This window comes from Engraulis encrasicolus, chromosome 16 (assembly GCF_034702125.1).
Source record: "Engraulis encrasicolus isolate BLACKSEA-1 chromosome 16, IST_EnEncr_1.0, whole genome shotgun sequence".
NCBI lineage: Eukaryota > Metazoa > Chordata > Actinopteri > Clupeiformes > Engraulidae > Engraulis > Engraulis encrasicolus.
In genome coordinates this window covers 52585794-52602607 of record NC_085872.1, presented here as the reverse complement: position 1 = coordinate 52602607, position 16814 = coordinate 52585794, and the positions used below count along the sequence as shown (strand labels likewise).

At 43.2% G+C, this 16814-nt stretch overlaps 1 protein-coding gene across 1 annotated transcript in view; it reads left to right on the top strand.

Annotated features, from left to right (window-relative positions):
• Positions 1-259: 259 nt before the first annotated feature.
• The window catches only part of vcpip1 (valosin containing protein (p97)/p47 complex interacting protein 1), a 62280-nt gene continuing 45725 nt past the window's right edge, over positions 260-16814 (top strand). Inside the window, exons 1-6 of the mRNA XM_063219826.1 lie at positions 260-1073; positions 8973-9167; positions 10734-10845; positions 12272-12372; positions 12684-12871; positions 14990-15200. Of these exons, the coding sequence (XP_063075896.1) occupies positions 602-1073; positions 8973-9167; positions 10734-10845; positions 12272-12372; positions 12684-12871; positions 14990-15200 (1279 nt within the window). The 5' untranslated portion in view covers positions 260-601. The remainder of the gene's footprint in view (positions 1074-8972; positions 9168-10733; positions 10846-12271; positions 12373-12683; positions 12872-14989; positions 15201-16814) is intronic.

Below are 16814 nucleotides of genomic sequence, written 5' to 3'. Positions count from 1 at the left end.
CAGCATTGACATTGGAAAACACAACAGCCCTAGTCTTCCGGTATGCTACGGTGACGTCGCAACCATGCGTCAGGAACTTCAGCTTGTTGCCATGGCTCGTGTAATCGCGGGTTGGAGTTCTTCTTGCGCACAAAGCGAGTGTTTTGGCACCGCTAAGAAACTACAACAACCAAGCGACGAACACAGCGGGTGCGCGGTCACGTTGTAGTGAGTGACGTCATCGCGTCACGTCTTTTCAGGAAAAAAACAAACCACCGCTTCCGTGTTGTGTAGGTGCTGTCTCGACTGCAGCTGCAAAACAACAGAAAGACAGAAGACGTTTGAGAAGCTACGCGAGTAGAACCTTTGTGGCAACTAGCTGCACTGTTAACAGAATGCTAACACGTTTTACTGATCCTTAAACTGGGGGAGAGAGACGCAGAAACTCACAAACAGGAGAAACAAGGAGACAAACAAACAACGCGCTAGCTGTCTGGTTGACAGGTAACGCTGCGATTTCAGCGGCCAAGACACACAAGAGAACTGTTTAAAAACAGCAATGATTGTAATGCCTCAGTGAGTTTTCAAAACACACGCAAACACACTCGCTTTACACAACGCAATGTCGGGCCCGCCCGGAGAACGCAAGAAGGATCCCACCACTAAACGCTTGGTGTTGCTGTGCGGTTCATGCCCTGAGCCCGCATGCCAGGCGCGTCTGTTCTTCCCCGCGGGCGTCAACGCGGGCGTCGAGTGCACCGAGTGCGGCCAGCGGAACGACGCGAGCGCGCTTCTGCGCGTCGAAGAGGTGACGTCCAGCGCGGACGCCGTGGACTCGCATGCGGTGCTGCTGCACAACTTGCTGCGACACGCGTTGCTGGGCGTCACCGCGTCTGCGTCACCCGGCGCGTCTGCTGCTGCTGCGTCTACGGCCGCGGGCGTCAAGAAGGGCGTCGGCGTAGGCAACGCGGAGCAGTGCGTCAAAGTCGGAGGGCTGTCGAATTATCACTGCAAACTGCTGGCGCCCATCCTGACGCGCTATGGAATGGACAAGAGGACAGGGAGGGCCAAACTACTCAGCGAGATGAACAGAGGTGAGAAGTCAAGTCAAGTCAGCTTTTATTGTCACTTTCTTCATAGGCACAAGTCATTCAAGGAAAATGAAATTACGTTTTCTCTCTTTACCATGCCAGGACGTAGACACACAAGACTGACATTTTACAGACTGACATAAAGTGCAGGACAGGACAGGTAACAGTGATAGACTGGTAACAATAAGTGGTCAATGATAAATACAGTACAAATGAACATTTAACATTCAACATTTAACATTGAACATGTAAACAGAAGATAGGATAAAGATAAAATAATGTAGACATTACAATAACAGTGACAGTAGCAAGTAGACAGTAGACATTGTGTGCAGCATGTTGTATTGCCTTATGTTCCAGGACTGATGTAGTGCAGCCAGGTAAGGTGCAGTCCCATGGTACAGTACCGTGTGTGTGTGTGTATGTGTGTTTGTGTGTGTGTGTGTGTTATTGTGAGGTAGTGCAGGTCCAATCCACTAGTGGAAAGATGAATAATGAGAATAATAAAGAGAATAATGGAGTGATGGAAGCGAGAGAGAGAAGGCTCATTAAGGCCTTTATCTCTGCTGCCTGTGAACATGACACTTAACAAAGTTCTTCCAAGCTTGAATGTTTGATACAGTGCTACTGTACATGGGGTTAAAAGGGCGTTCCAGTCATCAAGTGCCCACATGGTTAATTTGAGGCCTGAAGTATAGGGTACCATAAGGTCATTTTGTCCAAAAGCTGTTTTTGAGTCCCTCCTATTCCATCATCAAAAGTCCGAGTGCCCTAATTTTTTTTGAATACACTGTACAGTTCCCAAATATGATGGAATATCAATTATAACTCCCAAAGCATACATAGTTTTCAAGATCTGAAACCCCAAAATGGCAAGACACTTTATCACGGTTTTCACAAATTAAATTTTTAAGGCTTAATATAGTCAAAAATAATCAAGGCATGCAATTTGTAAGTACATCATCTGGTAGACAGGGTCATATTGAGGGGCCATGGTGATTTTTAGGCCTGTATCTTCCTTGAAACTAAAACCAGAGGTGTCAAAATCTGCTTGTGAATTGTGTATCCAATTCACAGACTTGAAAGTTGGGCATGACACCCCAACTTTGGAGGACTTTATCTCCGCAACCGTTAGACGTTTAGGGTGCTAATACTTGGTATTCTTTCAATTGACATCAAAAGGCACCTGTATGTGAGATAAATCGCAGAGGGTCATGTGGGGAAGGCGTGTGAATTGACATGGAACGCCCCTTTAAGTGAACTCAGATCTGTGACTCAGCATTTTCTGTGCATATGTGAACGCTTCAAACTGTACCCAGACCCCTTGGAAGTGAACCATACTGAGACCTTCATTGACATGGTCTTGGTACGGTTCTCTTATGAGTTCTGACAAGTTACACTGTTGACTAGGCATAATCACTTAAACTAGGGACTCTGTGTGAGATTTTTAGTTGTTTATTTCCAGATTTCATGCAGCCCATTCACTAATGTTACCTTTTTCATGAATACTTACCACCACCATCAAATTCTAAGTATTCATTATGACTGGAAAAATTGCACTTTTCATACATGAAAAGGGGGATCTTCTCCGTGGTCCGCCACTTTGAATTTCCAAAAAATTGGCGATAACCAACCCAGTTTCAATGAGCAGCATAGTTGCAGTACCTTTTTTGACCTTTTCCTGCACAGTGTCCCTTTAAGGAGGGCGCTAGAGGAGCAGGAAACAGGACTGACGCATCGTAAAAGCCTAATGGGACCAGGAAGAGTAGACGGTTCTTTTTGTGATACACACACTCACAACAAAAACAGAGCTGACTCCTTTTGCCGTCGGTTCACTTTTTGGTTCACTTAAAGAGAGAACTGAGTTCGGTTTGTGAACTTTAAGAGGACTAGGTGTGAAAAATGCCCTTAAACGAGAGAGCGAGAGAGAGACAGCGAGACCGACCAGTGACCACAACTGTCTTGGGGTAATTTATATTTATTTGGTGTGGAGAGAGAGAGAGAGAGAGAGAGAGAGAGAGAGAGAGAGAGAGAGAGAGAGAGAGAGAGAGAGAGAGAGAGAGAGAGAGAGAGAGAGAGAGAGAGAGAGAGAGAGAGAGAGTAATTTCATTATGCCTTGCACATTGGCAATGTTTCATCTCCTTCAAAGTTGGGTGCCACGCCCACTTTTCAATCCTGTGAATGGGGCACTTAGGTCACGCCCTTGAAGTAGCTCTCAAAATGGAGCAAGCTAAATCGCCAGTCATCCTGTTTGGCATGTGCTCTGGATTTCACATATGTCCCTAAAGTCGAATATGGCAGAGTTTCCCCGATGTTTTGAGGTTGCTTTGCTGCCTCTGGCACTGGACTGCTTGACCGTGTGCATGGAATTATGAAGTCTGAAGACTATCAACAAATTTTGCAGCATAATGTAGGAGTCCACCCCTGAATCCCATAGAAAACCTATGGAGAGATCTCAAAACGGCAATGTGGAGAACGCACCCTTCAAATCACCTCAGGGATGGGCGAAAATTCCATTGGAGCATTGTAGGAAACTCATTGATAGTTATCAGAAGTGGTTGTTAGCAGTTATTTTGTCTAAAGGTTGTGCTACCAAGTATAAGGCTGAGGGTGTCAATACTTCTGTCCGGCCCATTTTTGAGTTTTGTGTAAAATGGTCATTCATTTGACTTTTTTTCATTCTTTTTTTGTGTTTTTTCATTGCAAGACAAACAAATGAAGATATTAATAACAAAGCATTTGTGATTGCAATCATTTTCTGGAAGAAATTGAGTATTATCTGACAGAACTGAAGGGGTGCCAATACTTTAGGCCAGCACTGCTTTGGGAGTTGTAATTAATCTTCCATCATATTTTGGGAACTGTACAGTGTATTCCAAAGGTTTTAGGGGCGCTCTTTAAATGAGAAAACTTTAAATGACAGAATAGTAGGAGAGACTCAAAAACAGCTTTGGGACTAAATGACTCTACGGTACCCCTTTCTCTAGGCCTCAAATTAACCATGTGGGCACTTGATGACTGGAACGCCCTCTTAACCCTTTGCACAAATTTTGTTTTTCAGAGTTCTTCATATTAATCGAGGTCTCAAAATATAAGTATTCGTCCATAGCTTATCACAGTGTCCATTTCTTCTGCTGCCATCTGCTGGTCAAAAAAAGTATGTCGTTGTTACTTATTTGTTGTCTTGTCCACAGAGACGGGTAGGGCTGGTCTGGCCATCTGGAAAAAATAAATCTACATTTCTAAAATAGGGGCCCACGAGGGTGAGGGGCCCACCGGTGGGTCAGTTCTTCACCACTAATTATTAGGGGCCCCTTTAAGTCAAAAGTGCCTGGGCCTTATTTCTCCCCCAGTCCAGCTCTGGAGACGGGTGGCACCTAGCGTACTCGTAGCTGATTAGCTAGCTAGTTACGGGTGGCACCTAGCCAAATTCTGACAGTCAACGGGATGACTAGATGGATCGGACGGTGCGTTCTACTCTGCTTTTCACAACAGCGCACGTGCAAAGACAGTTGCTGTCTAAAATCCCTCACGTCCCTACAGCGTGGAGAAACAATACAATGAAAACAAAGCAATGAAATGAGCGCAATGAGTTTCTTCTTGTTTTTTTGTCGCACAAGTTGTCTGTTCGTGCAAAACTTTGTGCTGGTACAGGTTGTGATTAGGTTAATCGCATGATTCGCTGTTCCGAGGCTGTTTTATGCGTTGCATGAACTGACGGTTTCTGAGGAAAAGAGTGGGCGCACAAGCGCTACAGAGCTCGAGGGTGACAGCTTGTATTTTCAAGGAACTTCAATTCTTGGTGGCATCTGGCATACAATCTTCTGGCAGGTAGCTTGATAAGCTTGATGACCCTCTGTCTCTGGCTCAATTCGAAACGGGAGACAGTGACTCTCCTCCTACATAAACAGGTCACTGATCAGTTAGATGAAGTTAGCTGATGAGGCAGCCGTTACGAACGGCACTAACGAGTGCGCTGCCTTGCGCATTTGATGTTACGGCGATTCTATGGCGGGAGTTACGTTCATCATGTTAGCGCTTATGCTATTTGAACGGTGAATGATCGTCAGACGGCGGAATCGTAAAATAGGCTATTTAGTAGGGGTGGGCATAGATTAATTTTTTTAATCTAGATTAATCTCACTGTAATTATCTAGATTAATCTATATCAAAATGGCTCATTCAGAATAGGCACGCTAGCAAAATAATGCCGAAAAAAACCTTGGGGTTTCTTAAGACAGATGGCGCATTAGACCAGAGCTCATCTTTTTTTTCCAAAATGCATCTCATCTTCAAAAAATGGTTATGTTGATACTTGGTGATGAAAAAAATCACTGCAATATGTGTAAAGTGTGTCCAATATATTAGGAAGCATTTACAGTTATAAGATGCTGAAATTTCAAAATTCAGCGCTATACATTGTAGAGGCAAATACAGATAAATCTATCAAACATTTAGGCTATTTAAACAAAATTACCTCAACAATTCAACATTTCTAATGGAGAGAGAGCGAGAGAGAGAGAGAGAGAGAGAGAGAGAGAGAGAGAGAGAGAGAGAGAGAGAGAGAGAATCTGCCACTGACTGTTAAAAAGAGCAGCGGCTCCTTTAAGAGAGGGAGGAGCTCTGCGCGCAGTAGGCACAGCAGCCCTCAGCAGAGCCAGGCTACTGGATATCTAGAACCTACAGCACTGGCACACAGCGATTTGGCCTAAACCTGACAATTGTTTTCAGAGTCAGAACGCCAGAGGAGTTACAACTCGAAATGAATTTAGTTTGCAAAAAAAAATCAAGCGCGACAACCGCGAGGATTATTACCGTTTGACATGAGAATATCTCACTGACTCGCAAATTGTAGCACAAACATTTAAGAGTAGATATTGACAGTTTCAGTTTGACAATCTTCAAAATGCATATCACACGGAATGTTTTGCAATTATGGCACAGGCAAGATTTCTGGAAGTTGTTTAGGCTATAGGCCTATGTGTTCCATGCAATGCGTGAGGAAATGTAGGCTATGTCGGGCTGGTAGCCTACTCACACACAATAATGTCTCTCTATGCTTCACCTCAAACTAGAGGTGCTCCGATCACCATTTTTTGGGTCCGATCACCGATACCGATCACCAAAAATCTTTATCTGCCGATTACCGATCATTGCCGATCACAAAAATGATTTCCTATTTTTTTAATAGCCTATTAATTATCCTTATTGAATACCATTTCTGCCCATAAACCAATCAATCTTAATTTGCACATGTCTATTATTAGGCTATTATTATTATTATTATTATTATTATTATTATTATTATTATTATTATTATTATTATTATTATTATTATCTTTCAGACTAGTGTTGGTAATACAGTCTACAGTATTAATCAATGTATAAGTTATTGCATAGAATAACTAAACTATTTAAGATTGAATTGAAACTGAAACATTACATCAAATAGTCTTCCACATACGAGAAAAAAAACAACCTGTCGCTTTAAATGAGCAGCCTCGTGAGGAGAGCCCCTCCCCTCTCTGTCACCTTCAACAGTTGCAGTGCTCCACTACCGTTCTGAATCTCTCTCAAGTTTTAACCACATCTGTCGCCGTTTGGTGTTTCAGCGACTATCAAACTAATCGACTGACTGCCAATTACAACTTTGAAAACAATAATTGACATGTTTGTGCTGACAACGTTAAGTTGTCGCGTGCTGACCAAGGCAACTACACAGGTTATAACGTAACATGGCTCACTGGCGAGTACTCAATCGCAAATTACATTGTCAGGTAAACGGCGCATGGATCGGAAAATCAGATCATTGTTGATGCAGATATGGTTATGAATGGTGGAAATGAAGGGGGGAATGGCGAAAAGTTATAGACAAGCAAAGATGCCTTCTTTTGGTGCAGTTGCAGCTGTGCAGAGCCAGCGCCTACATGCAGCGCCAGGTGTAAAGGCAAATGGTTGCGTGAGGAATTTAATATCTCTCGATCGGTTTTTTGATCGGCATGTTTTTCCGATCACCGATCAGGCTATTTTTGGCCATTATCGGCCGGTCATGATCGGCAGCCGAGCAATCGGAGCACCTTTATTAAACGTCTCTTTAGTCTATCACTTATGAAAAAGCCCTCAAACAACACCTACCACGGCAGAGGGATTAATGTTTTCAGCATGCAAACACTTCATGTTTGGTAGGTCTGCTGAAGCAACAGGTGGAGAGGAGAAGCGACTGGAGCGCAGTCTGAACACGTCTGTCAATTAAACGCTATGGTGACGTGCATACCCAAATGCCAAACCTATATTTTGAGAATAGATTAACGTGCGATATTTTCTTTATCGCGCGACAAGAGTCTCACATTATCGCAGCACGTTAACGCCGATAACGGCCCACCACTACTATTTAGATACTACAATGTTGATTTATCCATTCGATTTTCAATATCTACATAAGTGTCAGAATAAAGAGTATGATAAGGTAGTAGCTTGGGTAGTAGCCATGTTTGTTTTTGGACCTCAAATATCCCCGTTACGCCCACAAATGCAGTCAACTGCCGAGGGAGGAAATAAAGCAATTTTTCGTTTCGATCCACACTTCATGACTCGATGTCCAGTTAGCTCACTGGAAGGACAGCTGCCTTCCCTGTTTCGAATTGAGCCTCTCTCTCTTTAAGAGGGGGTGTGGCTCGTCGGACAGGGCCGTGGGTAGGCCTATAATTAGGCTACTGGACCGACGGTGGTTTTTGATAATGTAAAAAATCCGGGATATTTCTGGGAAGAAATGTCAAATCGGGGAGTAATCGGGAAATGAGTCTAAATTAGGGAGTTTCCCATTAAATTAGGGATGGCTGTATGCACCTAGCACAATTGAATTCCACCGAATTGGGAGTCGTTGGTTGAGTGTATTGCGTGATCGTATCGTATCTTGTTTTTCTTTTCCACAGAGACGGGTAGCACCACCTAGCATAATTGAATTCTGCCGAATTGGGAGTCGTTGGTTGAGTGTATTGCGTGATCGTATCGTATCTTGTTTTTCTTTTCCACAGAGACGGGTAGCACCACCTAGCATAATTGAATTCTGCCGAATTGGGAGTCGTTGGTTGAGTGTATTGCGTGATCGTATCGTATCTTGTTTTTCTTGTCCACAGAGACGGGTAGCACCACCTAGCATAATTGAATTCTGCCGAATTGGGAGTCGTTGGTTGAGCTACATATTGCTACATCTAGGGCTCTACACCAGTGTTTCTCAAACTTTTTCAGGCCGAGGACCATTTTGTCCCCCGTAAAAATGTTCAGGGACCACCTTTCAACTGAATTGGCAGCTGAGGGGTGCTTATTTAACACTAATGTTGATGCAGATCGCTCACTTTTTATTCACATTACAAGCCTGCCTTATTGTGGTGAAAATAATAATACTTCAGCTATGTTTAGCTTTGTAATTATGTTACTAATTCAGCCAACTGCTAGCTCGTCTTGGAAAAGTAGAATACTCTCGCGGACCACCTGAGCACGGTCGCGGACCACCAGTGGTCCCCGGACCACACTTTGAGAATCACTGCTCTAAATTAACCTTTTTCATCTCCAGCCAAATGGCTAGTACTTTGTAGATGTTAATCTTACCAGCCAAACGCACACTCACTAATGGGTTAAAGTTGTTATTTTCTAAATAGGTATTTCACCAGCATTTGGTTCATTCATGTAAGCCGTTGTCTTGCTTTAAGACAAGTTAAAAGAGGGAGCATGTCGCTAAACTGGTGAAAGTGCTACATGCTACAGTGATCCACTGACTTTCACTAGCTTAGCTACATACTAGAAATTTCACCAGCATGTGGCTGGTTGGCTGGTGTTAAATTAGAGTGCTGGCTACATCCTTGGCGTGATCGTATCGTATCTTGTTTTTTTTCCTGTCCACAGAGACAGGTGGCGCCGGTGACACGTTTGACTGTGCGCTGCTGGCTGACCGGGCCTTCCTCATCTCCACGGAGCACCTGTCCACCCCCGGCTACGGCCTGGACCGCTCGGGGAGCCTGGCGTACCTGCGAGACACCCTGGAGGAGATCCGCGCCGCCAACCACGGCAAGGACCGCCTCGTGCCCCTCTTCGTCCAAGGCAAGTCTGTTTGTAGTCTTTTCTTCCGTTGAAACATTACACTACATTACATTACACTGCATTACATTACATTACATCACATTACACTACATCACATTACATTACACTACATTATACTGCACTTAGCTGAAGTTTTCATTTATTCAAAGCGGCTTACAACTATTATTTTTCAGGGTGTTGGTTACAGTCCCTGGAGCAATGTGGGGTTAGGTACCTTGCTCAAGGGCACTTCAGCCATGGATGGAGATGTAGGGAGAGGTCAGGGGGAATTAGAACCTGCAACCCCTAGATTGACAGACCAACTCTCTAACCACATCGTTGTGATGTCATATGTGTTTTGCGTTCCTGTACCTTGTGATTTACAAATTAAGCACTGGTTACAGTCCCTGGAGCAATGTGGGGTTAAGTGCCTTGCTCAAGGGCACTTCAGCCATGGATGGAGTTGTAGGGAGAGGTCAGGGTCAGGTCAGGTCATGGAAACCCATTATTGTGTAGGACACGTCTATTTGAACCGCACAAAATGGCCTCCTCAGGTAGCCTAAATGGCGTGTTATCTTTTCTCCCATTGAGATCTATTATAAGGCGTAGAGATGCACGATGTATCGGCCAGATGTATCGGTATCGGACGATATTTGACATTTCTCAACACATCGGACTTCGGTCCGATGGGTTAGACCGGGCCGATGTTAACGCTGATGTTTTTTTTATATGTTACGGTTCTAAAAGATTGGACTTGACGATGACCTTCATTGTTTGTCTTCTAGTTTGTCTCTATTTTTTATCTAATTTTATCGCAGGAATTTAAAAGGTGTTTTTGGAAATAAGAGGACATTGAAAAATTCAGTTTGTTTGCATCATTGTCAGTCTGTATTAAATGTTATCTCTTTTTAAAAAAAACGAAAAAAAAACATCGGTATCAGGTAATATCGGTTATCGGTCAAAACCGCAATATCGATATCGGATATCGGTATCGGCCAAATGTTTTCACGTCGTGCATCACTAATAAGGCGTACTGTAGCTATTGAACTGCAAAAATAGCTTAGTGCAGGGTTATCCAACCCTTTCTGGGTTTGAGGGCTACCGAGGTCTACCGAGGGCTACTTCTTGTATTTTCTTATATTTAAATGATGGAAATCATGAACTGTGACTAAAATATTGTACCCGTCATTATTTCTTAACAATCTTGATGCTCCTGGAGGCCGTTGGTGATGCAGAGAAATCCTGGAAATTGAAATAACATTTTTTGTATATCACTGGAAATGAACAGGGTGATCTGATATGCCTACTGATCTGCAGCTGCACTGTCATTGATCCAATCATCTCTCAAGAAAATGTTGCTCATGTGCAGTTGAGAAATAGCAAGATGGTTGGCAAGTGGAGGCACAGACAGACTTTGGTATCATTGTGCTTTATGAAGCGTATTGATTGCGAAGTTGGACGATTGATTGATTGATTGATTGATTGATTGATTGATTGATTGATTGATTGATTGATTGATTATTTGTCATTGATATGTTTTATGAAGACTTTTTGATTGGTTGATGGATTTGATTGATTTGATTGCAGGGGATGGCCACTGCTTAGTGCACGCCATCTCGCGCGCCCTGGTCGGCCGAGAACTCTTCTGGCACGCGCTCCGAGAAAACCTCAAGCGCCACTTTGTAGAGTTCCTGCCAAGGTATGTACATACATTATTTACACTTTATAGATATATAATACTATATAAATATATTACCACAATTCTGCGGACCAAGGTACGTACATAGATTATATACACTATACACATACTCAAGTGTGTGTGTGTGTGTGTGTGTGTGTGTGTGTGTGTGTGTGTGTGTGTGTGTGTGTGTGTGTGCGCGTGTGCGTGCGTGCGCGAGCAAGCAAGCGGGAAAGAGAGACAGAGCGAGAGTGTTCGTTTTTAAGATGGTGTTAGTTATCTCACATTTGTGGATCAACTTGAATGGTGAATTGTTACGAGACAAAATTTTCTGTGCTTGTTGTTTGACCCTGCTAATATGATATGTGTATGAATCTCAATAAAAACAATTTAGATATATATACATTTTATACACATTCTGCGAGAACCTCAAGCCCCTTAGAAGTGGTCTCAATACGATTCACTTATGAGTCCTGACAAGTTAAGTTACCATTGTTCGTTTCGATATCGTTACACCCCTACTTATGAGTCCTGACAAGTTACCATTGTGACGAGAGGTAATCACTTGAGGATTGCTCTCGAGCAGTGGGTCTAAACATGGGGTGGGTGACTAAAATTCTGCTTGCAAACATTATAATTAGCCCAAATCAAAACCAAATTAAATCATGTTTTGGTCACAATTTAAAGTCATAAAGGCTCAATGTCTAATGTCTCAATGTTTTAGTGTGTATAAACGTGTAGAAGGTTAGGTTGCGGATGCGCTGCTTGTCTTCGACAAAGTTTAGGGGGTACTTCAAGAAAAAAGGTTAAGAACCACTGCTCTAGAGCAGCGTTTCCCAACCTTTTTATGTCTTGCGTACCCCCTAAGCTTCTTAGTTGTGGCGCAAGTACCCCCTAATTCATTTTCTATATTGCTTTATCTGTCCTGATGTGACTGTTCCATACATTTGTTATAATAAAAGCATTTTTCCAAGTACCCCCAGCAGTGTGCTCGCGTACACCTAGTGGTACACGTACCCCTGGTTGAGACCCAAAGTTTAGGGGGTACTTCAAGAAAAAAAAAGGTTGAGAACCACTGCTCTAGAGGACCGGTGTGGTCGAAAAGAGGACTGACACATCATTAAAGAAGTCCAGAAAGAGTTGTGGTATCCTTTTGTAAACCAGTCAGAATGTGAACAAGACCAGAACAGAGTCATTTTGCTGTCGGTTCACGTTTTGGTCCACATGAAGGTGCACTTTGTAGGATGGTGGCCAGCTGTGCTGCTCACTGGAACTGTGCTGTCTACTTTTCATGAATATGTATTAAATAATGAACTAATATGTACGAGGGGAAATTGCTTGAATTTCCAGAAGTAGACATTTCAGCTGCAAAACTTACTGTATTTTAGTTATACCAGTCATAATGAATACTTGCAGTTTGATGTTAATTTGGTGTCTATGTACTTAGGTACCGAGCGCTGTTTAGCGACTTCATAGCGGCTAACGAGTGGGAGGACATCATCAACGAATGTGACCCAGAGTTCACACCACCGGAAGGTGTACCGCTAGGTAAGCTAGCTAGCTGTCTGTCTGTCTGTCTGTCTGTCTGTCTGTCTGTCTATCTATCTATCTATCTATCTATCTATCTATCTATCTATCTATCTCTCTCTCTCTCTCTCTCTCTCTCTCTCCATCCATCCATCCATCCATCCATCCATCCATCCATCCATCCATCCATCCATCTATCTATCTATCTATCTATCTATCTATCTATCTATCTATCTATCTATCTATCTATCTAATGTTTGTCATCTATATCTCTCCATCTTGTAGGTCTGCGTAACGTGCATGTGTTGGCTAACGTGTTGTCATCTATATAGGTCTGCGTAACGTGCATGTGTTCGGGTTGGCTAACGTGTTGCGTCGCCCCATCCTGCTGCTGGACTCCCTGAGTGGCATGAGGAGCTCCGGGGACTACAGCGCCACCTTCCTGCCAGGCCTGGTAGCGCCCGAGAACTGCAGATCACGCGGCGCCACCGACAAGTCCCGGAGCGGAGGTGGAGGAGGAGTAAGTCTTTCTGTTTGTCTGTCTGTCTGTCTTTCTAGTTGTAGTGTAAGGTGTTTGCAGCTGCCTTTCTCACAATTTTGTCACTGGTCCTGCTTACAGGGTTAAGGTGAAAAGGTAAGTGTGCCTCCTCAATACTCAGCCAAGTTGGCCATATGGCGAACCCGAAAAAAAAAAATCTTGGGGAGGGGACAACAGACCCCGTGGAAGTTTTAAAGGGGATGGTGGGGTGTAGGGTCAAGGTGGAGTTCGCATATTACAAATTTGTGAATGATGTAGATTCTTTTTTTTTGAGGAATTTGGGGATTGGGAGGACTGTATGAGGTGAATGAGGAGGAGAGGTTGGTGTTGAGGCTGTAAGGAGAGAACTGGTTTGGTTTTGTTTTTGGTTTTGTTTTTTCTTTGCTTTACTTAAAAAATTATGATGTTCTGACGGCTTTGTAAAAATTTGAATCTTTGGTCCAATAAAGGACTTTTTAAACCTTTCTAGTTGTAGTCTTCTCTCCTATTGAAAGCCATCACAAGACATGGCTATTGAACTGCAAAAATGGTAGCGCCCGAGAACTGCTGCTGCTCTGCTTTTGTTTGTTTTTTAACAGACACCCCCTTGACCTCATCATTAGCCTCCCAACACCCCCTTGACCTCATCATAAGCCTCCCAACACCCCCTTGACCACATCATAAGCCTCCCAACGCCCCCGTATCATAAGCCTCCCAACGCCCCCTTGACCTCATCATAGGCCTCATGGCTGCCAACGCCCCCTTGACCTCATCATAAGCCTCCCAACACCCCCTTGACCTCATCATAAGCCTCCCAACGCCCCCTTGACCTCATCATAAGCCTCCCAACGCCCCCTTGACCTCATCATAAGCCTCCCAACGCCCCCCTGACCTCATCATAAGCCTCCCAACGCCCCCTTGACCTCATCATAAGCCTCCCAACACCCCCTTGACCTCATCATAAGCCTCCCAACACCCCCTTGACCTCATCATAAGCCTCCCAACGCCCCCTTGACCTCATCATAAGCCTGATAACGGCCCCTTGAACTACAAATGGCCTAAAATGGCCGCTCACCAACAGTCCCTTCAGTTGGCGATTTGTTATCTTTTCTCCCATTTAAACCAATTGTATCTAGAGATTCCAGTGTCTAGAGCAGGGGCAATTACAGTATCTAGAGGATTCTAAACGATTATTTTTCTCTCGATTAATCTATCATCTATTTTTTTCGAATAGTCGATTAGTCAAACCATTAATTTTTCAAGTACTCTAGCACTTTAATCTTCAAGGAAATTGGGGAAAAAAAGAAAGAAACCGTTAGAATTAGGTCCCTGAGCTCGCAATGATCTTTAAATCGTGATGGTAGCTTATTTACTCTGAGATACAATGTCCAATTCATACGTGCTGGGCAATTTTAGGTTTCAATAAACTAATGAAGCATTAGTAAAGTAAGTAAAAACGCATTTAATTAAATGAAACGATTAGTCGACTATGAAAATTCTTATCGACTAATTTTTATGGTCAATTAGTCACAATTAGTTGATTAATCATCCCAGCCCTAGAGGATTCGTAATCGTGTTTTATGGGAATCGGTCTGTAGGGGTTGTAGTTTAGCTCTCTCCCATTGACTTCTATACAAACGGGTGAAGACTCCGCCCACTTTTGCAACTTCCCATTCACTTATCATGGTACTATTCTAAAATCAATTTAAAATTCTGTAGCAAACTTCACAACAGAAACATGCTTGATTTGGTATAAACCACAGTCACTGAAGAGATTCCCGTTGTTTCAGAAATATATTTCTTTGTAATTTACGTGGAAATTGAGTAAATGTCACTCATTCATCTCTATTTATTTCGAGCGATTCCCGGCGATTTTCACCATAGCCGTCATTTTTTTTCGGAGCAACCGATTCCCGGAAGTTAACATGGTTATGAATACTCTAGATACTGGAATCTCTATGGTTGAACTGCATACATGTCTTATTTATCTATTCCATCTGTTTCAGGGCCCAGGGGTGTTGAACATACTGCATAAATGTCTTCTCTATTCTATTCCATCTGTTTCAGGGGGTGTTGAACATACTGCATAAATGTCTTCTCTATTCTATTCATCTGTTTCAGGGCCCAGGGCTGTTGAACAAGCCCATCTGCCTGGCCTGGAGTAGCTCGGCCCACAACCACTACCTGCCATTGGTCGGTGTGAAAGAGGAGGGGCCGGACCAGGCCCCGCCCCCACGTCTCCCCGCCCACCTGATCCCCAAGGCCTGGGGTGTTCCGCAGGAGCTCATTGGCCAATACCTGGACCTGGACCTGGCAGGAGGCGGGGCCAAAGGTGCGTACATGATATTCATGAAGTCGTGAGCCTATTGGGCCATTTTCACTGCTGGCATGTAGTGAGGTTCCTTGTGTAATGTTGTTCAATTTTTAATTACTGTGTAACAACTTTTCCACAAAAATATTTAACTCAGACTGTTTTCAACTCAACAAGATATAAGCAAATTAGCCTAGTCGTTTCACTGTAAAAGCACACTATTTTCAAGACACAAAATTACCAAAGTAATCTATTAAACTAGACTGCCTGTGCAGTCGCCTTCGACTGCTTAAGGTATATCCCCGAAACGCAACGCTTCCAGTCCCCCATCATTCCTACCACTCCCGTCCAGCTTTTCATAAACGTATATGATAAATACAAAATATTAAAGAAATATATTTAATATCTATACATAGATCAATGACGTGCATAGGCTTAAAACCAAATGACTATTGTGAAAATGAAGCAAAAAATGGGGCAAATGGTTCACTTTTACAGTGAATATACCACATTAGGTACAGTGTAATAACCATTGTAACAATATTTAATACCATGTAATACCAGTGTAACACCATGTACCAATTTTGTACTACATCATGTATTTTTGTGTAAGTGGTATTATATGGTATTGCATATTGTTACACTGGTATTACACTAGTATTACATGGTATTAAATATTGTTACACTGTACCTAATATGGTAGATTCACTGAAATGGTGAACTGTTAAAATAAGGTAGTACCGGGCAAATCAATCCAACTAGTCAGAGGTTAAGGGCCAAATAAAAATTCCGCCATTTTGAAACTGTTGACCTCCAAACTCAAATCAGTTCATGAACCTACCCTAGAGCATTAACACACCAAATCTGGGACAAATCCATCCGACTGGTCAGAAGTTATGAGCCAAACAAAAATTCGGCCATCTTGAATTCAGCCATCTTGAAAGTGTTGGCCTCCAAACTCGAATAAGTTCATGAACCTACCCTAGAGCATTAACACACCAAATCTGGGAGAAATCCATCCGACTGGTCAGAAGTTATGAGCCAAACAAAAATTCGGCCATCTTGAATTCAGCCATCTTGAAAGTGTTGGCCTCCAAACTCGAATAAGTTCATGAACCTACCCTAGAGCATTAACACACCAAATCTGGGAGAAATCCATCCGACTGGTCAGAAGTTATGGGCCAGACAAAAATTCGGCCATCTTCAATTCAGCCATCTTGAAAGTGTCAAAAATCGAATAACTTCATGAACCTGCCCTAGAGCATTAACACACCGAATCTGGGAGAAATCCATCCGACTGGTCAGAAGTTATGGGCCAGACAAAAATTCGGCCATCTTGAATTCAGCCATCTTGAAAGTGTTGACCTCCAAACTCGAATCAGTTCATGAACCTGCCCTAGAGCATTCACCCCAAAAAATCTGGGACAAATCCAAACATCCGTTCAAAAGTTATCGCGTTAACACGAAAGACCTTACGCGGGGGCGGATGCGGTGGACGCGGCGGCGGCGCACGCAAAACCATTACATCCCCGATGCTCCGCGTTTCTGGGATATAATTACTTCGCCAATCGTTACATTTACCAACACCCCTTTACTGCGCATTCCTGAAAAAGTTGCTTCATAAACAGATGAGAC